We start from the raw sequence: 21,013 nt of genomic DNA, 5'->3' as shown, positions 1-21,013 counted from the left end.
GTGGACCAAGGACCTGGGCTTTACTAAAAAGTATTTATGATTTAAGAGTAAACAAAAAAAATCATATAAACACTTATTCTATTTTACGGAATAAAGTGTTGTCCTAAAAAAAACAAATTACAAAGCTTAGAATTAAAGGCAGCCTTTTACCCAGATTTCTTACCAGATTGCAAAATTCTAATGCGGATCATCAACTGTTCACAAATAATTCACATTTGGATTTATGGTTTAAAGCCTCCAGATAGAAAAGGTGCTCTAAACTTCTGACTTTCAAAACAAGCTGAACATTCTTATGTGCTTCCTGTGCCCAAATTTTAATTTTAAATAAAGAGCAATAATATCATAAATAGGACTGATTTGGGTCAAGCACTCCTGTTAAACTGGAGAAAATTATGTCACCCCCATTCCAATCCACAAAGAAAGGACTGCCAATGGCGTGTGTACGTGTGTATATAATATATATACATACACACACATATAGGTAGATATAGATACATATATCTCAAAAAAAGGCAGTAACAAAAATACCAAACTATGCTTGCATTGTGGCAGCAGAATAAGAGTGTTAGAGTGAAGGGGAACATGGTTAAGATCTATTACAGTTTTAAATGACTATGATACTAGCTTAACTTTTACCAAACTTGCCTGTAACTCCCCTCCAAACAGACAGACTTCTTTTAAGAGGAAGGAGTTCTCCTTACACAAAATGCTTTGTGTTCACATCAATCTGTACTATTCAGAACAAAACCAGTTCTGCTGGCAGAGATTGTGGGTTCGCAGGGACATTTAAGCTTTCATTAAACTGGAAAGCAATCAAGTCTTTATGTCTACAAATTATACATTTAATAGTTCCACAAATTTGGCAGAGTTCATGATGACATCTAGGATGTTTTCACCAAATCGTAGACATAAATATGGAAATCATCATCAAACTTGATGAAATAGACGGAGGGCTTGGCTTCTACTTGATGAATGACCATGCCAGTCCTTTTCGAGCCATCTTCTTTGGCATATTCCACTTGTTTGCCTACCAGGCTGTCCACAACTTCTCCTGGTTCCCTTTCTGCTGGAGGTGAATCATCTATATTTAAAGAGGGAAAAAAAGGAAGAAGAATTTATAATCAATTTTTAGATACACATCAACTTGCATGTTTATTTTCATGATAATTTTTTAAAAATTTTACTACTCTGAATTCATCATTATTATCTAGACCAGTGGTCAGCAAACTTTTCTTAAAGGGTCAGACAGTAAAAAGTTCAGGCTTGAGGGTCGTATGGTTGCTGTCCCAACTTCTCAATTCTACCACTGTAGGATTAAAGCAGCCACAGATGATAAATAAAAGAACGAATGTGGCTGTGATCCAATAAAATTTTATTCACAAAAATAATTTGCTGACTCAGACTAGATATATAAAAAATATTGAAAATCATAACCAAAAATTCCTTTAGATCATTTTTAATTTGTAGCTACAATTAGCTAAAAATAAGTTAGAGTGACACCTCAACAGAATTTCAAAGCAGACAATTCCTACAGGGATTACCGAGGACATGGTACATATTTAAATGCCTAAGTATTATTGGTTTTACTCTGTGAATCCTTAAAGCCTGTTCCCCTTCAACTGCACTGCATTCCACATCATCTTTCTAACCCAGTTCCAAAATAAAAGAAATTGCTGGGTGAGGTAGCTCACACCTGTAATCCTGGCAAGGTGGGAGGGATCACTTGAGGTCAGGAGTTCAAGACCAACCTGAGCAAGAGTGAGACCCCGTCTCTACAAAAAACCAGAAAAATTAGCGGGGCACAGTGGCGCACCTGTAGTCCCAGCTACTCAGAAGGCTGAGCCAGGACAATAGCTTAAGCCCAGGAATTCAGGGTTGCAGTGAGCCATGATGAGGCCACTGCACTCCAGACTGGGTGACAGAACAAGACCCCGTCTCAAAAAAAAAAAAAAAAAAAAAACCTATACATGAGCTAAAACTATGAAACTCTTAATATAGGGGTTTGTAAATCTTCATGACCTAGCATATAGCAAAACATTCTGAAATGTGACACAAAAAGCATTAAGCAACAAAAGAAAAACCATAAATTGAACTTCAAAGTTAAAAACTTTTGTACCTCAAAGAACATGGGAGAATGTATTTGCAACACGTATCTGATAAGTGACTTAATTAACTAAGTTAGTTAAGAAACTAACTCTCATAATCCAATAATAAAAGACAATTTAAAAATGGGCAGGAGATCTGAAAAGACATTTCACCAAAAAAAAAAAAAAAAAAAACATCAACAGCCAGTAAGTATAAGAAAAGATGCTTGACGTCATTACTCAACAGAGAAATGGAAATAGAAACCGCAACGACGTACCACTTCATATTCACTATGATGGCTAGAATCAAAACAGTTAACAGTAAGGACTGCTGAGGATACAGAGAAATAAGAACCCTCACACACTGCTGCTGGGAATGTAAAATGGTGCAGCCATTTTGAAAGTTAGTCCGGCAGTTCCCCCAAATGATTAAACAGAGTTACCATCATGACCCAGCAATTTCACTCCTAGGTATATACCGAAGAAAAATAAGAACACAGTTCACAAAGACACTTGTACACAAATGTTTACAGGAACACTACTCATAACCAAAAGGTGGAGACAACCCAAATGTCCATTAACGAATGAATAAACAAAATGTGGTATATACAACAATGGAATCATATTTGGCCATTAAAAGGAACAAAGTACTAACACATGATACAACACAGATAAAATATGAAAACATGCTAAGTGAAAAGAAGCTAGTCACAAGGGACCTCACACTATATAATCCATTTACAGGAAAGTCTACAAAAAGGAAATCTACACAGAAAGTAAGTAATTCCTTGCATAGTGATGGGAAGAAGGGGGCTTGGGAGATAATGGACTGATAGCTAAAAGATATGAGGTTTCCTTTTGAGGCAATTTAAATGCTCTAAAATTGACTGTGCTGAGGACTGCATGTATTTGTGTATATATCACAATGAAGCTGTCTTTTTCGAACAAACAAACAAAAAACACCCAGACTTGATGAAATTAGCTCCGGTCATACCCTTTTCTACCTTCCTCACATGAACAGACTACTTGTGGAAATAGTTAAATGGTCTCTATAAACATTGACCCTTTGATCTGTTTGGTACTGAAAGGTTCCCCAACTAACAGTTTTCTGAAATCAGTGGTTTAAAGTAAAGTTCAAATATTTACAGATAAAATAACTGATGCCCGAGATCAGTTTCAAAATAATTCAGCTGGGGGACAAGTAGATAAAAAAAAAGACTGATAATGAGATAATCACTGTTAAAAGCTGAGTGAAAGGTACACAGGGATTTATTTTACTAGTCCCCATATCTTCACCTATTTTTAAATAAAAAGCAATAAATAATACATAGTAGTATTAATAAAGTAATTATAAAATAACCTTTGTTTTGTTATAGAAGCCAAGCAGAACTGATTAACATTTTCTTATCTAAAATTTGTAAGAGGATGAAAAATTTCACAGCCTATATTTGTGCATGACTAAAATAATAATCACATGCCCCAAAATAAAAATGCATCTGGGCCGGGCATGGTGGCTCACGCCTGTAATCCTAGCACTCTGAGAGGCCAAGGCAGAGGATCGCTCTTGGTCAGGAGTTCAAGACCAGCCTGAGCAACAGCGAGACCCTGTCTCTACTAAAAGTAGAAAGAAATTAGCTAGACAACTAAAAATATATATAGAAAAAAATTAGCTGGGCATGGTGGCACATGCCTGTAGTCCCAGCTACTCGGGAGGCTGAGGCAGAAGGATTGCTTGAGCCCAGGAGTTTGAGGTTGCTGTGAGCCAGGCTAACACCACAGCACTCTAACCTGGGCAACAAAGTGAGACTCTGTCTCAAAAAGAAAAAAATAAATAAAATGCATCTGCAAACTAGTTAATCAAATATCTTGTTCTAAAATCCAAACTTCATTTGAATGATAAAAAATAAAAGTTGCCAATATATACTTACTAGAATCAGGCATAATGCGAAGGTCGCCTTCCTTGTAATCATCTAAGAGCTGGTACATGTACAAGACAGGGTCTTTCTCGTAGGTAATGTAAAACCACGTGTTCATGACAGGTGCACGTGCTAAGACCATTCCCCTCCACTCATCTTTAGAGCCATCCTCTGTCTCAAACATATGTTCCACCGCTTTACCAATCATTGTGTCTGCCAAGTGTGCATCACTGATTCGAGATGTGGCTGGGGATTTAAAAGGAAAAAAAGGTTGACAAAGTGTTTCATTGAATATCTGTTATGAAGACTGAACTCGCTAAAGGAGACTACCTGAAATTTTGTCCATGCAATATATTAGCAAGCATCAAAATCTGAGAGGGCTTTAAGAAGTACAAAAACCGAACACAAACTCCTAGGCTCCAGCCCACAGTTGGATTCAATAGGAAGTATTTTGTCCAAGTCAATTTAACTGAGAGAATCTGGTTTTTTTCTTTTCATTTTTCTACACTCATCTGTTCTTGGTACTGTACCCAAATCAGAACTTCTAATTTTTCATTCAAGGTAGGTATAAAGTGTTTTTTGTTATTGTTTATATAACAGTTATTTTAAACTTCTGAGATAATTTCAGACTTACAGAAGAGTAGTTGCAAAAATAGAATTGCCATAAACGGTTGACCTTGCCTCCGTTTATAGTAACATCTTACATAACCAAAGAACATTTATTAAACTTAGAAATTAACCTATTCAAGACATATTTGGTTTTTTAAAAATTGATGTTTATTTTGCATCAACCTCATTTCCACTTTCTGTTAAGGCACAGGTGTTCACTCTTGCCCCTACCACCTACTCTCCACTGCAGCCAGTCGTCAGTGTGATGCTTGTATTGGACTGTGTTATTTAAAATGTTCCCATGCTTTCCCTTCATAATCTGAAAACCAACCCAACTGCTCACACGGATCACAGGCCCTAAGCCATCCTGCCTCTGCCTTCAGGCTCTGCCATCTTCCTCCTCACTGCCTACGCCTCAGCTACTCTGCTCCTCTCCCATTCCGTGTATGCTCTCCTCCACCCGTAACGCTTTTCCCTCTCCCTTTAGGGGCCTGGCTCCTGCTACAGCATGTTTCCTTTTGGGGGCTCTCCATGACCACCCAGGCAAAAGTAGCTCCACCAATCCTGGTCACATTACCCAGTTTTATTTCTTAATAACATTTGCTATTATCTAAAGTTACCTTATTTTATGCATTTGTTTACTTGTTTCTTGCCTGTATTTCCCCATGGAAGCAGAGGCCTTTCCTCTCTTGTTTCTAATATCTAGATCATAGCAATTCAATATTTGTTGTATGATTTAATCAGATGGCTCAAGTGTTTGAGAGCGGAGGCCTCCCAAATGGTATATCAATAATCCTATCCCTACTCTATAATTCTGTTCAAAACTAGGTGGAAAAGTTTGCTTTTCAGCATTCAATGTTATGATCTGTTTTTTTGGTTAATGTATAAAATCCAGGCTCACAAAGACATGCTGTTGAAAGAATATTCTAATTGTCTTTCACATAATTCTAGATATTCCTCTATGAAATTACATAAAAACTCAACAAATGGTAGCTCCTTAAAGGTTAGTTGCAACACAGAATCTGAAACTATTAATAAACTTGTTTTTGTTACATTTAAACTCATTTGTCTCCAGACTATTTTATAAAGAGCTCCTACTATTCAACCAAAAAATCAAATAACCTGATTTAAAAATGGTCAAAGGACTTGAATACACATTTTTCCAAACATGATATATGAGTGGCCAACAAGCAAACGAAAAGATGTTCAACATCACTTATTATCACAGAACTGCAAATCAAAACCACAATAAGGTACAACATCACCTCACATCCATTAGGATGGCTACTATAAAATAAATTAAGTGCTGGCAGAGAGATGGAGAGTTGGAACCCTGTGCACAGTGGGTGGGATTAGAAAATGGTGCAAACGCTGAGGAAAACAGTATGGCAGTTCTGTTTAGAAAATATAAATTAGAAATACCATATTAAAATCAAAATTACCATATGATTCGGCAATCCTACTTACAAGTATATACCCAGAAGAATTGAAAAAAGGATCTCCAAGAGATATTTGTACATCAATGTTCACAGCAGCACTATTCACAATTTTACATTTTCCAATTTTACATTTTACCAAGAGGTGAAAACAACCCGAATGTCCATCGTTGGGTGAATGGATAAACAAAATTTGGTGTATACGCACAATGGAATATTATTTTCAACCTTAAAAAGGAAATCCTGTCACATGTTACAACATGGATGAACCTGGAGGACATTATGCTAAATGAAATAAGCCAGACACAAAACAACAAATACTGTGTGATTCTACCTCTATGAGCTGCCTACCATAGTCAAATGCACAGGGACAGAAAGTAGAATGGTGGTTGCCAGGGGCTGGCTAGGGAGAGGGAGAAAAGCGGTGTTGTTGTTTAATAGGTATAGAGTTTCAGATTTACAAAATGAAAAAAATTCTGTTTCATAACAATGTGAATGTACTTAACACTACTGAACTGTACACTTAAAAATCGTTAGAATAGTAAATTTTATGTTGTGTTTTTTCCTACAATTTTTAAAAAATTGTCTCTTGCACTCTGAATGACTTTCACCAACGCGTGATTTGGTTATATCATGCATTGCTCATATAGAAAATACTATGTTCGCTGAATTATGCAGACCTTCCAAATAGACAGTAGGGCAACCCTACTGTACAATTGTGAAAGAATGAGAATGAAAAGAGCCTATTACATCTTAATATGAAAATAATCTTGACCTCATAAACCTCCTAAATGGGCTCGAGGGAACCCCTGCTCTGTCATCACATACTTTTTGACTGACTGACTCCCCTCACCCCCGCCACCTTTAGCTTAAGAAAAAACACAATTAGACTATAGTCTAATGTACTGCATAAAGCAAATTAGGGAAGACTGTTTTCTTCCTACATAGAACATAAATGAAGGGCAAGTAAATTTTAGACTAAAGTAGCATAGTGAACACAAAAATTAGTAGTAACTGAATTAGGCACATGGTATGTTGCTGATTTGCACAGAATTTTTGGATTTTTTTTCTTTTTGTAACCTGCTTTACCATTTACAAAAGCAATCCAGGTCTATTGTTGAAAGCTGAGATAATCCAAAAGCACGAACAACAGTATGTAACCCTCAATCCCATCACCAGAGACACTTGTATGCTTTCTGTTCTGATGACGAAAGTACTGACAAACACAGGCTGCGCACCAACATTCAGGAAGTTTCAAGTGAGCTAGTCTTGCCCTAGAAGAGGTGGAGACTAAAATTATGGCTCAGAAAAAGAATGCATGATCACTATTGAGCACAAATAATTGCTATAAATGTTTGGATAATATATTTTAAGTCCTGCAGGAAAGATTCTTAATATGTTAAAGTTTCTTACGTGGGAAATTGATGTCAAGATCAAGAAGGAATACAGGATGTGCATCAAGAGGAAGAACAGGTGTTCTTGAATAAGAATAGATGAAACAAGAACAAGAATAGATGAAAATGTTGAAAACATTGAAGATTTAATATTACCTTCAGGAGTAATAATAAAGATTTAAATTTAAAGAAAGATTTCTGTGAAAACTGAACTTTGTTTATACAGGATGAGCAAAGATTTAGCATTTGATATCTGAAGAGAAGACAAACAATGTAACTGGCTGCTATGGGAGAGTTAATTTGCTGGGGAAACTCTTATGTCCCAAGAATACAATGGCATAGTCTGAAGAAAAACAGACGGAGGAGATCAGATTAATTCCTTTTCTTGACGATTTGATTCCAAAAATCCCTACTTTTCCAAGTCTAGATCTGCTGAAGCTTTATTTTTTAAAAGGCACAGACTATTCTAAAAGCATAAACCATATTTTAAGCAATAGCAGCATCAATGTAATAAGAAAACATTTCAAAGTACTTGGGAGAAAAGTAGTATTGAGTATATCTTACCCTACTTAAAAAAATAAAATCAGTGATTATTACTTAACTTAGACCTTATGCCATAAGGAATATTTACAAGGCAAAACTGACACTGTATGACATAAAGAAGAGCCATTCATTTCCACAAACATTATTCAAACCAATCATAAAGAATGCATAATAAAGCTCACGTGTTTTGGCTGCTTACATTTTGTCTCAAAGCATAGATAATTGTCCTTTATATAATACACAATAAAAGATACCCTTCACATAAAGATTCTAAAATAAATGCATAAGATTTCTCTTAGCAATTGTACCTGATGAAATCAACACGAGACATTTGAGCGAATGATAAATAATCTTACCCATCAGAGTGCAGATAACAGTGAGCAAAAATGTTAGAAAAATAACTATATTAGAAAATTAATAGATTGTAAACTTCTTAGGGGGAAATTTTATACATCTTTATATCTCTCACACAGTTCCTTAAACTGTGGCTTCAGAACATCTGCTTTGGATCAATTTTTATGGTGTTAGGTGACTTAATCAAATGTTTCTCCGGAGGAGTGCTTGTGTTCCAATAAAAGTACAAATATCAATAACCTAAAAAATAAAAAAGCATTCATTTCAATATCATTTTTAAAACATATAATACACAAATAGTAAAATGAACTTACCAACTCTATCAGGGAGGACTTCAAGCGCAGAAACTCTTTCATCTTTATTAAGTTCTAGTCCATAAACACAGTCAAATCCATCGTATTTTATAAGATACAAAGAAGGATTTACAGGCACCTGGTCCAGAACGGTTCCTTTCCACTGGGTAACAGGGCCATTCCCCTCTTTCCACCCATGCTGAATCCTGCAGCCTACGATGTTCCGCCGGGGCTGGGAAACAGGTTTGCTCGGCCCCACACTGCTCCGATGTTTTCTGTATTCACACATATACACACATAAGGTATTATCTCAAAAGTACGTACACACCTAGATCCAACCCAACTAATGGCTAGCATGCTCTCATTACAGGTGGTCCCAAGGTATGTGCAAACTCATGTTTGCCACAATTCTGCTTCAGGTGACTCAAGGTGGTTGTCTTCTATCCTCGTAGCAGTGGTGACTCAAAAGTGAGGCCCTTTTCCATCAACAAGTGTGTAACATGGTATGTGAGCAATAGGAGCTTGTTGTGCACCTGAACTGTGTCCAGGCAGGAAAAAAACTACTAGTCAGTAACAACTTAAGCATCAGCTTTTCCAGCTTTCTGAGTTTCCCTTTAATTCAATCAATTCACAGTTATCTAAGTTAATCAAAAAAAGGGGAAGGGCAGATCACATGAAATAGATTATACCATAATTACACATGCATACAGCTTTATATGATATGAATCCCTTTCAATTCAAAAAGAAATATGTAACTGAATGTAACTGAATAATTTCACCCATCTAATGCTCGAATAATGCTGCTCCTACTGGCTCAAATAGTAAAAATAAACTAGACATTTAACTTTTTCTTAAACTGGAGTCCATACTAATTTGTATCAATGCATTATACCCCATTACTTCTCTAGGAAACATATCTCTAGGAAACAAATTTTAAAGACTAAAATTTACAACAAATACTTAACGTAATATTAAAAGTTATTGGAACAACATCTAACTAATTTCTGCATTATTGGCAAGTGAAATATCTAAATATATGTTTACAAATAATACACCTTGTTCTTAGTATTAGGAAAAATCTTAAAACCCAAAGACAAGCAACATCTTGGCCTGGATGCAAGCTGAAAGCCAAAACCAACATGCAGATGTTGATATATGCCAAGAATGAAAAAGTTAAGAAGGCTGAAAAGAATTCCCTTTCCACTGTTCTATGGGTATAAAGCACTCATTTGGTACACCATGAATAAAAGTATTAACATCTGGCATATAACACCAATAAGTTTTTTAAAAAACCAATTTATTGTAGGTTTTAATAGTTAAAACTATAATTACATATATTCTAAGCAGGAATAATTTATTCTAGACCAAGTACATGAATTTAGCTAAGTCAGAGGGGGCAGGAGGGGTAGAGTCAACAATAAGTACTCACCCCAAAAGGAAAACAACTTCACTGGAATGAAAAACTCAAGAGGGGGACGTGAGCCTAACGAGGGTGACTAGGAAGGGCGGTTCACAGGGTTGAAGACTATGAGGCCAGAAATCCCAGGTCTGCCTAAGCCCTCAATGCTCTGCAAACACCCAGCTAACCTTCCTTCCAGGAAGGCAGAGCCCTGCTCTGAGCACATAATCCTGACTATGCAGGGTGGTACCGCAGGGTGAGGGAAAGGTAAGGTTCAGGCACAAATGAGGGAATGTTCAGAGGCAGCAGGTCTCACAAAGTATGACAGAGGTGGCTACACGGAGAGGCCTTATTTTTAAACATGCCACAGGGAAATAGAAGAGGCAGCCTTAGAACCCTGAAGCTAGGAAAGCCCTCCTGGAATCATCTCACCCAATCTCATTTACATGAGTCTCAGGAAAGGATCATGGCTGGACAACATTCAAAGATATTTTGAGACAGGAAGAGACTGATTATCTGAAAGGTGTCTGACCAGCAGCTGGGGCAGGTCAGAAAAATATGCCCATCAAGTTGAGGGAAATTGTTATCTAACATTGAGCAGATAACAGAAGCCATGAAACAGAACTGTGATGGTTAATTTTATGTGTTAACTTGACTGTGCCACGGGGTGCCCAGATTAAACATTGTTTCTGGCTAAGTCTGTATACTTGAATCAACAGACTGAATAAAGAAGATGCCTTCACTGAAGTAGGTGGACATTATCCAATCTATTGAGGACTGAACAGAACAAAAGGTGGAAGAAAACGGAATTTGCTCCTTTTTCTTCCTGCCTGCCTGCCTGACCCGGGGATTCTGTCTTTTCCTGCCCTTGGACTAGGACTTACACCACTGGCTCTCCTGGTTCTCAGGTTTTTGAGCTTGGACTGAATTATACTACCACCATTCCTGGGTCTTCAGCCTGCAGAAAGCAGCCCGTGGGACTTCCCAGTCTCCATAATCATGTGAGCCAATTCTTCATAACAAATCTCCTTTACATTTTATCTTTCTCCCAATGGTTCTGTTTCCCCGGAGAATCCCAATATAAGAGCATATATCAAAAATAAAAAAGCTCAGAAATAAGAAAGCTAGACAAGAGAAGATGTGAGAAAAATCAGACAAAGTAAGGAAACACCCAGCAATCTGAAAAATTTTTTAGAAACGAAGACAAAACCAGAAGAACTTGAGAGGAAATAGACACCACAGGAGCACATGAGGGAAATGGATGAGGAACAGGTGACAGATGGGGGCAAAAACATAATTAAGAAATTGTGACAGATACGACATTCCAACTTCTTCTATGTAACAGAAGTACCTAAAAACTAAAATCAGAGAGACAGAAAAGTGTACTAAAAACCATAATTCACAACAACTTTCCTGAAATAAAACACTTGAATATATAAATTTACCCGCTGGAAAACAAACCCAGAATGACTGACGGAGTAAAACAAATGGATTTGAAAGACAATAACATCCTTTGGGCATCCAGGCAAAAGGACCAAATAATGTGTCAGAAAAAGAAACTGAATTTGACAACACCACTTTATGCCAGAAGGCAATGAAGTAACAAACTTAAAGTTCTCAGGGGGAAAAAAAAAGTGAGCCACGGATTTTTTCATCAGCCAAAAATCATACACTTGACCTTCAAGTATGAAGGCCATAGATACAACTGTTATGAACATGTAAGAACACAGAGAATATTGTTCTCATAAATGTTTCCTAAGAAGTTACAGGAAAATGGCCTTTAGATAATATAGGAACTCCTAGAGAAGCTTCAGCATAGCACTGATAGTAAGCAATGAATATATTTACCTATAGGATAAATGGTGGGGATGAGAGAGCACAGTATAACTGTTATCTGTTCTGATATTACAGAATTAACACAACTCTCAAAAACGGGAAGAAAGAACTTGTAAAATATAATAAACATGTTGACTCCTTTAAAAAATTTGGAAGACAAGGATATTACCTCACATTAGATGGAGAGAAAGGAGAGGGCAAAACAATAAATTCAATATCGTCCACAGTAAGGAACCGATATATATTATCTAAAAAAGAAAGTTCATAGTTTGTAAACACTAACACTACCCAGATCCAAAAGAAAGTAGATTTCTATATATTTTCATAATCTCTAGGAATATGCAATGACATCCATGGCCTCTTCAGAAAAATGGCTGGTAAAGGAGAATACTGCTTTTGAATACAAGAAACCTTTTTAACAATACTTTCTTCTTCAAACAGACAACCAAGTACGTATCTTCTTTTGATCTTTAAGAAAAAGACCTAGTGAGTCATTCCTCTGTACAAGATCAGGCTTTCTTCACATTTACAACAAAGGTTGGTTCTCAAACTTCACTGAGGAAAGAATTCAATCATATATCCCATTTTGTAATTTACACAGACCTTCCATTATTACCACCAAAATTATAAGCAAATACACCATCTTCACCAGCATGGTGGTTAATTTTGTGTGTCAAATTTGCTATGCCACACTACTCAGGTATGTGGTCAAATATCAGTCTAAGATGCCATTATGAAGGTATTAAATATTTTTTAGCTGGAATTAACATTTGGATCGCAGACCACGAGTAAAGCAGATTACCCTCACAATGTAGACAGACCTCATCCAAGAGAAAGACCAACCTCTCTAGAGGAGATTCTGCTTCCAGGCTGCCTTCCCTCTCGTGCCACAGCATCAAGTCTTCTCTGGGTCTCTAGATGGCTGGCCCACCCTGTAGATTTGGGCCTTGTCAGCCCCCATAATCACGTGAGCCAATTCCTGAACATAAATCTTCCCTCCCCTTCACCCACCTGGTGTTTTCTCTCTCTTTCTCTTTCTCTCTCTCTCTCTCTCTCTCTCTTTCTATTGGTTCTGTTTCTCTGGGGAACTCTGACAACCAGAAAGGGTTATTTTCTAGATTCAGAATCAGGAAATTTTCTACCACCTTAATTTCCAACAAAACTAATATAAACTCAGCCAATAACAGCAGAATGCCTGGTTCAGTCGCTCCTCCCTTCTCTACTTGTTAGCAGCATTCCTCTGTAAATGGTGATTATTTGCAGTTGCTCCTAATAGCGCCAGACAGATGCCTAGAATCGTATTTAAGAATAAATACTTTTCATACCAGTCACCTCCAGGGGGAGTAAATGTTTCCTTCCTCTTCTGAGCATTACAAGGGACTCACATCTGGCCAGGAGGGGTCCTCCTCAAAGTGGCTCCATAGTCTTTAACTCCCAGGATGCACAATCCTCCCCCAAGTGAGTTTTATATCCTCACCTTTTTAAATATTTTTTATTTTTGTAAGAGATGAGGTATTGCTCTGTTGCCCAGATGGAGTGCACTGGGGCAATCATAGCTCACTGTAATCTCGAACTCCTGGTTTCAGGTGACGCAGCCTTTCAAGTATTTGGTCCTTAAATATGAAATGTCCAATTTCGAATTAAAAGTGTAGTTTATTATATCTCAAACAAGAAGCAGCACAATTAACCAAAGTATGTGCCTAAACTCTCAAAATGGTTTTAATGATAGCTATCTTAACAGTAGCTTGTTTATGCCAGCAGCAAAGAAGCTTAGAGTGAGTGGCGATGAAATTGCAAAAGGCATTTTCCACAGATTGTTGAGAATTGAGTATTTTTCCTTGCAAGAAGTGGTCCAAAACCTGGAAGAAGTGGTAGTCAGTTGGTGCAAGGTCTGGTGAATACAGTGGAGGACAGAGAGTTTCCAAGTCCAGCCTCTAGTTTGAGTAGCACTGTTTGTGCGACACATGGTTGAGTGTTGTCTTGCAAGGGGTTTGGCCTGTCTCTATTGACCAATCCCGGCTGCTTAATCACAAGCATCCTCATCATTTCATCCAACTGGCTGCAGTAGACATCCGCCGTAATCGATGGACCAGGTTTTATGAAGCTTTAGTGGATAAAACCATCGCTGGACCAAACAGATACCATTAGCTTTTTTTGATGAACATTCAGTTTTGGACTGCATGTCAGTACTTCATCTTTATCCAACCATTGTGCCAAATGCTTGTGATTGTCAAAAAGAATCCATTTTTCACCACACATAACAATACAATATAGAAATGGTTCGCCTTTATGGAGTGACAGCAAAGAAAGGCAAGCTTCCAGACGATTTCTCTTCTGACGCTCATTTAATTCATATGGCTATCTATTCAGCTTCTTTACCTTGCCCGTTTGTTTCAAATGGTCCAATATTGTTGGAATAATAACGTCAACCCTTGCAATTCACAAGTAGGTTCAGATGGATTCACTTCCACTACAGCTTTCAGCTTATCATTATACACCTTGGTCTCAGGTCAATTACATGGCTAAAATCACCAGAATGGAGCTTCTCGAACCATCAATGTACTATACTATGCTTCCATAAGCCACATCCTTTCCAAGCACTTGATATTTTGAGCTGTTTGCGCTGCACTGGCTCTAAGATGGAACTCATATTCAAAAATAACATGAATTTTTGACTTACCCATAGTTTCACTAAAATTGCTCTAAAAAATATTGAAAGATAATCACAAGCCAAAATGAGCATTTGAAAGAATGAGGATGTACCTTCACAATAAAAATAAAAATGTCCAAGTGAAATGTCAGAGATATCAACTGTCAAACTTAGTACTTAAGGAAATAAAACAGTCCATACTTGATAACCTAACAGCTGGGACTACAGGGTCCCAACACCACTTCCAGCTAATTTTCTTTTTATGTTTTGTAGAGATGGGGTCTTAGTACATTGCCCAGGTTGGTCTGGAACTCCTAGCCTCAAGCAATCCTCCTACCTCAGCCTCCCAAACTGCTGGGATTACACGCCTGAGCCACCGCACCTGACCTCACCTTCTTCTTTTCTTTTCTTTTTTTTTTTTTTTTTGACAGAGTCTCACTCTGTTGCCAGGGCTAGAATGCTGTGGCATCAGCCTTGCTCACAGCAACCTCAAACTCCTGGACTCAAGCAATCCTTCTGCCTCAGCCTCCCGAGTAGCTGGGACTACAGGAATGTGCCACCATGCCCAGCTAATTTTTTCTATATATTTTTAGTTGTCCATATAATTTCTTTCTATTTTTAGTAGAGATGGGGTCTCGCTCTTGCTCAGGCTGGTCTCAAACTCCTGACCTCAAGTGATCCACCCGCCTCGGCCTCCCAGAGTGCTAGGATTACATGCATGAGACACAACGCCCGGCCGTCACCTTCTTTTAATAAAAAAATTTTAATCATTAACTTTTGCCATAATAATATTCCTAGTCTTAATCTTAACATTTTGTTTTGTGTTTTCTATTTGCCTTCTGTTTTCATTTCCTTGCCTCTCATTATTCCTTTATCTGTAGGATCAGAATGACTAAGGTTTCTTTGCACCAAATGAAGCTTCTAATGCAAGCTATGTATCTTATATCTAGTCTTCCAGCAATTAACTTTCCAATATCGCACCTAAACTTGTTCTACTAAAATCTACAATTGATCAAAACTCATACTTCTCCTTCTAATACAAAGCAAGACTGAAAAACCAAACAAAAATCCTTAGTAAAAGACTGAAAAATTAAAACCTTACCTGGCTACTACTTCTGCATTCCTGAAATTTAGGCTTTGTTTCAAATTGTTATTTTTCGTTTTGCTGCTACACTAAGAATAATTTTTTTTAACATTGCCTTATTTAGAAATAAGGAAGGCTTTTGTTTGCTTTTGCTTAATATTTTCACATATTTTCTTCTCATGTATATTTTGTCTTTCTAGATATATCCTCTGGATAATTCTTTCAGAGTTCAGAAACACAGACTTTCTAGATTTTTGCAAGCCTGAAAATATTATTTTCTCTCATTCCTGAATTGCTTAGGTATTCAAGTTAGGTTCTTTTTCCCTTCAGTACTTTGAGGGGAAAAAATATTTTCATTTTCTTCTATCATCTAGAGTTACAGATACCAGATGCCAATCTGATCCTTGTTCCTTTAAGGGGAATCTATTTTTTTTTCTTCAAGTTGTTTTAGAATTTTGTTTCTAGATTCTGAAATATCACCAGGATTTGCGGCATGTGTTTTAAATTATCCTTCACTAGAAGCTGGTCAATGTAGAGAGCTGATCAAAATTATCTTCCGTGTTTATTCTAGATTGTTATTCTCTTCCATCCCCTTTTAGAAGCTCATTAGAAAAATGCTAGCTCTTCTGTATCATCCTCCATGACTCAACTGCCCTCTCATACTTTCTATATTGAAGAAATCCTCAGCTCAACTGTTCTTGAATGAAAACTCTACTTCCAACCTATCAAATATCTTATATAATATCCCTAATATCTAAGAAATGGTTTTTTCTTTATCATCTTGAAAAAGATGTTTTTCTCAATAAAGAACGGTTTTTCTTTTTAACGAACATGCTTTCCGATATCTGAGGATAATTTTCATTTTTTTTCCTGAATCTTCTATGAACTCTTCAGGGTTAGGTCTCCTTTGCGTAACGTGATTCCAGGTTTGCTCTTCTGTTACGATTAGTGACTTCCTATCATGCTGTTAGTGTTCCTGAGATGCCTGATGGCTCTTTTTCATATTCTTAGATGCAAGTCAACATGAAGTAGTGTTTGTAGCTGCAGTATATGTCTTCAGCCCATATGTGAGAATCTCTGGCCTCTGAGCAATAAAATGCAAGTTCTGGTAACAGAAGCCATGACTCAGGTAGGTATCCAGCAGCCAGGAAATAAGAGATGACTTGAAATCAAGAGCAAGCATCTTCAGCCAATGCCAACACTGTCTAATTTTCTTACCCTTTAATAACTTTGGTGATTGTACCCAGCCCATGCTATCTACGACGCTGGCAGTATTCTAGATCTGTTTTGAATATTCACTTTTTGGAGGTCTTATTTTTCCTGCACTAGTATTCCTAGCATTCCTCATCTTAGCTTTGATTTTTCAAAAAAAAAAAAAAAAAAAAGTGTTCTCATCTGCTTTAGAGCTTCTAGAAATTTCTCAGTGTTCCTGGTCTGCCGCTAGAATGACCTTTCTATGTTAACAGTAATAAAAACTTAAAATACTGGCCAGGCACGGTGGCTCACGCCTGTAATCCTAGCACTCTGGGAGGCCAAGGCGGGTGGATCGTTTGAGCTCAGAAGTTCGAGACCAGCCTGAGCAAGAGCGAGACCCCCATCTCTACTAAAAATACAAAGAAAATTAGCTGGACAACTGAAAAATATATAGAAAAAATTAGCCGAGCATGGTGGTGCATGCCTGTAGTCCCAGCTACTCGGTAGGCTGAGGCAGGAGGATCGCTTGAGCCCAGGAGTTTGAGGTTGCTGTGAGCTAAGCTTACGCCACGGCACTCTAGCCCAGGCAACAGAGTGAGACTCTGTCTCAGAAAAAATAATAAATAAATAAATAAAAACTTAAAACACTGATGATTTGTTTTAACATAAATTGTGGTGAAGTACTATTTTCTATCTGCTTATAAAATAGATACAACCTTTTTGATGATCAATTTGGCAATATATACCAACACCTTACCACATGGGTTATTCATCATCCCACTGAGTTCAAGTCGGCAAATTTATCAAAATAAAACACAACAGATGTACACAAAGATATAGCTAACAGGGTAAACTGAAAATTAAAAATGTTCAACTATTGTTGGTCCTATTGGTCCCATTGATTAAATCATTCATAGTGTATCTCTTTGATAAAATAACTATATAGCTATTAAAATTATGAATAATATGAAGACATTAAAAAAACCCAGAAATGTGGAATATATAATCACATCAAAATTTTTTACATATGCAATTCTCCAAACAGATATGAAAGAAACACATTTTAAAAATATACATCAAAGTATTAACAGTTATAATCTCTGGATGATGGTATTAGAAATAATTATCTTCCTCTGTGTTTACCTGTTTTCAAAATCTTCTACAATGATTTAAGTGTTTCACTTTTGCAGCAAGATAAAACACAATTTTTAATTATAATTACTGCTAAACTAACACAATGTGTATCCTAATTCTGCAAGGAATTATATATAAAAATAGATTTATATATTTTAATAACACAATTCCTACATTTTATTTCTATTGCCCCCCCCCCCTTTTTTGGTCAAGAGCAATTCTACTTTTAGAATGTCATTTCATTAGTTCCAAAAGAAGAACTAAAGAATATCTGTTACAGAGACCATTTCTGTCCAATTTATTTAATGAACAACTTGACTGAATAGGCAAAGGAAACAAAGATAGCTTTTCCAATAAATACTGAAGGTAAAAATGATTAATAATCATTTTTTTTTACTACTTTTTAAAATCAGGAGTCAAACTTTCTCATTACTGAGCCCGAAACACACAAGCTGCTCAGCACACAAAGCTTTGAAGGGAGTGTTTAAAAAAAAATTAGGCCCTGCTCAATATCAAGAGAATAGAAGTATGTAAGTTGTCAATAAATTTATTTATGTTCTTCCAACTAGCATCTACATCTTCAAGATAGGTTTAGAACTTCCCTAAATAACAAGTGATATACTAAGACTATCTGATATTTGAGAAAATGTCAATAGTTGTTGAAGCTAGGCGAGAGATGCAAGATTTTTTACATACTACTCTGTATTTCTGTACATATTTAAACTTTTCCACAGTAAAAAGTTAATTATATATTGAACAAGTTCTTTTTTTTTTTGAGACAGAGTCTCACTCTGTTGCCCAGGCTAGAGTGAGTGCCGTGGCGTCAGCCTAGCTCACAGCAACCTCAAACTCCTGAGCTCAAGGGATCCTCCTGTCTCAGCCTCCCGAGTAGCTGGGCCTACAGGCATGCACCACCATGCTCGGCTAATTTTTTCTATATATATTTTTAGCTGTCTATATAATTTCTTTCTATTTTTAGTAGAGATGGGGTCTCGCTCTTGCTCAGGCTAGTCTCGAACTCCTGAGCTCAAACGATCCGCCCACCTCGGCCTCCCAGAGTGCTAGGATTACAGGCGTGAGCCACCGCGCCCAGCCTGAACAAGTTCTTAAAAGAAATTTTAATTTCTAATTAAGATTTAAAATCAAGAAAAGGTTTAATAAAAACTAAAGCTTGATTATACAAGCTGAAACAGTATATATAAAAGCAAACTATTACAAATAAGTAAAATTACCAAAAGAGGTATCAATTAAAACCACCTTTGGTCATATCTGAATCATTCAATTTAAAAACATCAAAAATAGAAAAGTGTGATTAATAACTTAAAATAACTTTGATTTAAAATGAGAGTTCTTTGAATATAGTGATTTTTATTATGTTTTTATATGTATGTTTTATTTATTTATTGGATGAATGAATGAATGAATGAAAAGTATTTTATCTTTAATTTTCTAAGATTTGAAAACAAGATAGCCTAGGTTAAGTGATATAGTTTTCCAAAGGTGAATGTGCCCCATTTGGAGCTCAGTTTTTCTATCTGAAATACAAAAACAACTTTCTAAAACTCTAGGAGGTGGGAACACTACTGTTTTGATGACCTGCAATTAGATGAACTGATCAATCTCAGTTGGTAACATCCCTTTTTTCGCTTGGTAAGGGTTTAAAAAGTTCTAGAATCAATGCATTTTTCTGGTCTTACACTGACAATTTCATTCCAAACGTCTCCTGGGAGGCACATACCACGTATAGGAATAGGAACCCATCTTCATCCTCCTCACTCTCATGCCCCTCCAAGATGGGGTGGAGACGCTCACCTGCTGTGCCCATTCACCGCAAGAAGGCTGGATTAGAGCTGAGCTGTAATGAGCGCCTTCTAATCATGAGTTCACTCATGTTCACATGCTCAAGTCTGAGAAACTTGGTTTTATCCAGGACGGGAAGCTGCTTCTCATCACCGTATCGTTCTGTCATCACTGGGATTTTGGTAGGATGCTGCTCTCAGTAAGTCAGACATCTACTCTTTGTCAGAAGGTGTGGCGCTGCTGGAAGGTCTCCGTTGGCGAGGCGCAGGGACTGCCTGGCTGCATTGGAGGTCCCAGAGGTTCCAGGGGACGGTGGAGGCTCCGACTCTGGTGGCAGCGACTTCCCTTGTACATACGTATTTTCAAAAGCCCTTCAATCTCCTATATTTTCTTGGAGACGAGTCTAAAATATTTTTAACTATCATTAACCAGTTAGTAACATTCCCTCTAGTAAGGGAAATATTGTGAAATAAATACCAAGACACTTCATTCAACCTAAAGGATATCTTGAATTGCAGCCATATATTAATGAAAAGACACTGTGTCATGACTCACATAATTCAAGGAGTAAAGCAGCAGCCAAAATTAAACATCTATAATCTCTTTCCTTGTTTTTGCTTTTAAATCTCCAGAAGCTATTTCTTGAAACTAATGATTCAGGAAAAAGTAATAAAAAGGTGTGTAGCATCGCCAGGGATGAACAGGTATCTGTATACAAGCTAAGAAAAACTTTTCTTAGAAGTTTGAATGCTAGTAAATGTTGACCAATTACACAACATCACAACCGCCTTTTCATTGCTATAATTTTGTGTACTAATTTTGAAACACAATCTGATTTAGTTCTCCAAAGTGCTTAAGGTAACACTTCCAGTAATCATTTAGGCCAGGGCTTCTCAAACTTCAGCATGCACTCTCCTCACCTGGAGAGCATGTGGAGAGCTTCCCCAGCCCAGCTCCCAAAGGCTCTTAAATACAGAAGCCTGTAGAGGGACTTTCCTAACAAGCTCCCAAGTGACCAAGTGCTGCTGCTGCCTATCTATGGACCACATCGTGGGTGGCACTGATACAGAACAAACACTAATTTCTATGTGTTCATGCTCTCAAAAAGGTAAACTGAGATTATAGGAGACATTTATGTACTCTGCTCAACACTTTAAATAAGTTCTAAAAGTACCTACTATTCCTATCAGTATTTAAATATCTCATTTTGGTAGCCAATATTTAAAGATATCATACATGTAAAATTAAACTTTCAACTATCATGGTTCCTCTATGAGCCAGTAAATG

At 37.0% G+C, this 21,013-nt stretch overlaps 1 protein-coding gene and 1 pseudogene across 1 annotated transcript in view; both read right to left on the bottom strand.

The window, feature by feature from the left end:
• Positions 1–479: 479 nt before the first annotated feature.
• The window catches only part of SPIN1 (spindlin 1), a 42,519-nt gene continuing 21,985 nt past the window's right edge, over positions 480–21,013 (bottom strand). Inside the window, exons 3-5 of the mRNA XM_069474007.1 lie at positions 8,651–8,904; positions 4,013–4,246; positions 480–1,081 (exon numbers count right to left, since the gene is read on the bottom strand). Of these exons, the coding sequence (XP_069330108.1) occupies positions 882–1,081; positions 4,013–4,246; positions 8,651–8,904 (688 nt within the window). The 3' untranslated portion in view covers positions 480–881. The remainder of the gene's footprint in view (positions 1,082–4,012; positions 4,247–8,650; positions 8,905–21,013) is intronic.
• Positions 19,620–20,080, bottom strand: LOC138387867 (microtubule-associated proteins 1A/1B light chain 3 beta 2-like; annotated as a pseudogene).

This window comes from Eulemur rufifrons, chromosome 7 (genome assembly GCF_041146395.1).
Source record: "Eulemur rufifrons isolate Redbay chromosome 7, OSU_ERuf_1, whole genome shotgun sequence".
NCBI lineage: Eukaryota > Metazoa > Chordata > Mammalia > Primates > Lemuridae > Eulemur > Eulemur rufifrons.
Note: the sequence above shows the minus strand (reverse complement) of the source record. Positions and strands in the feature narration are given on the sequence as shown.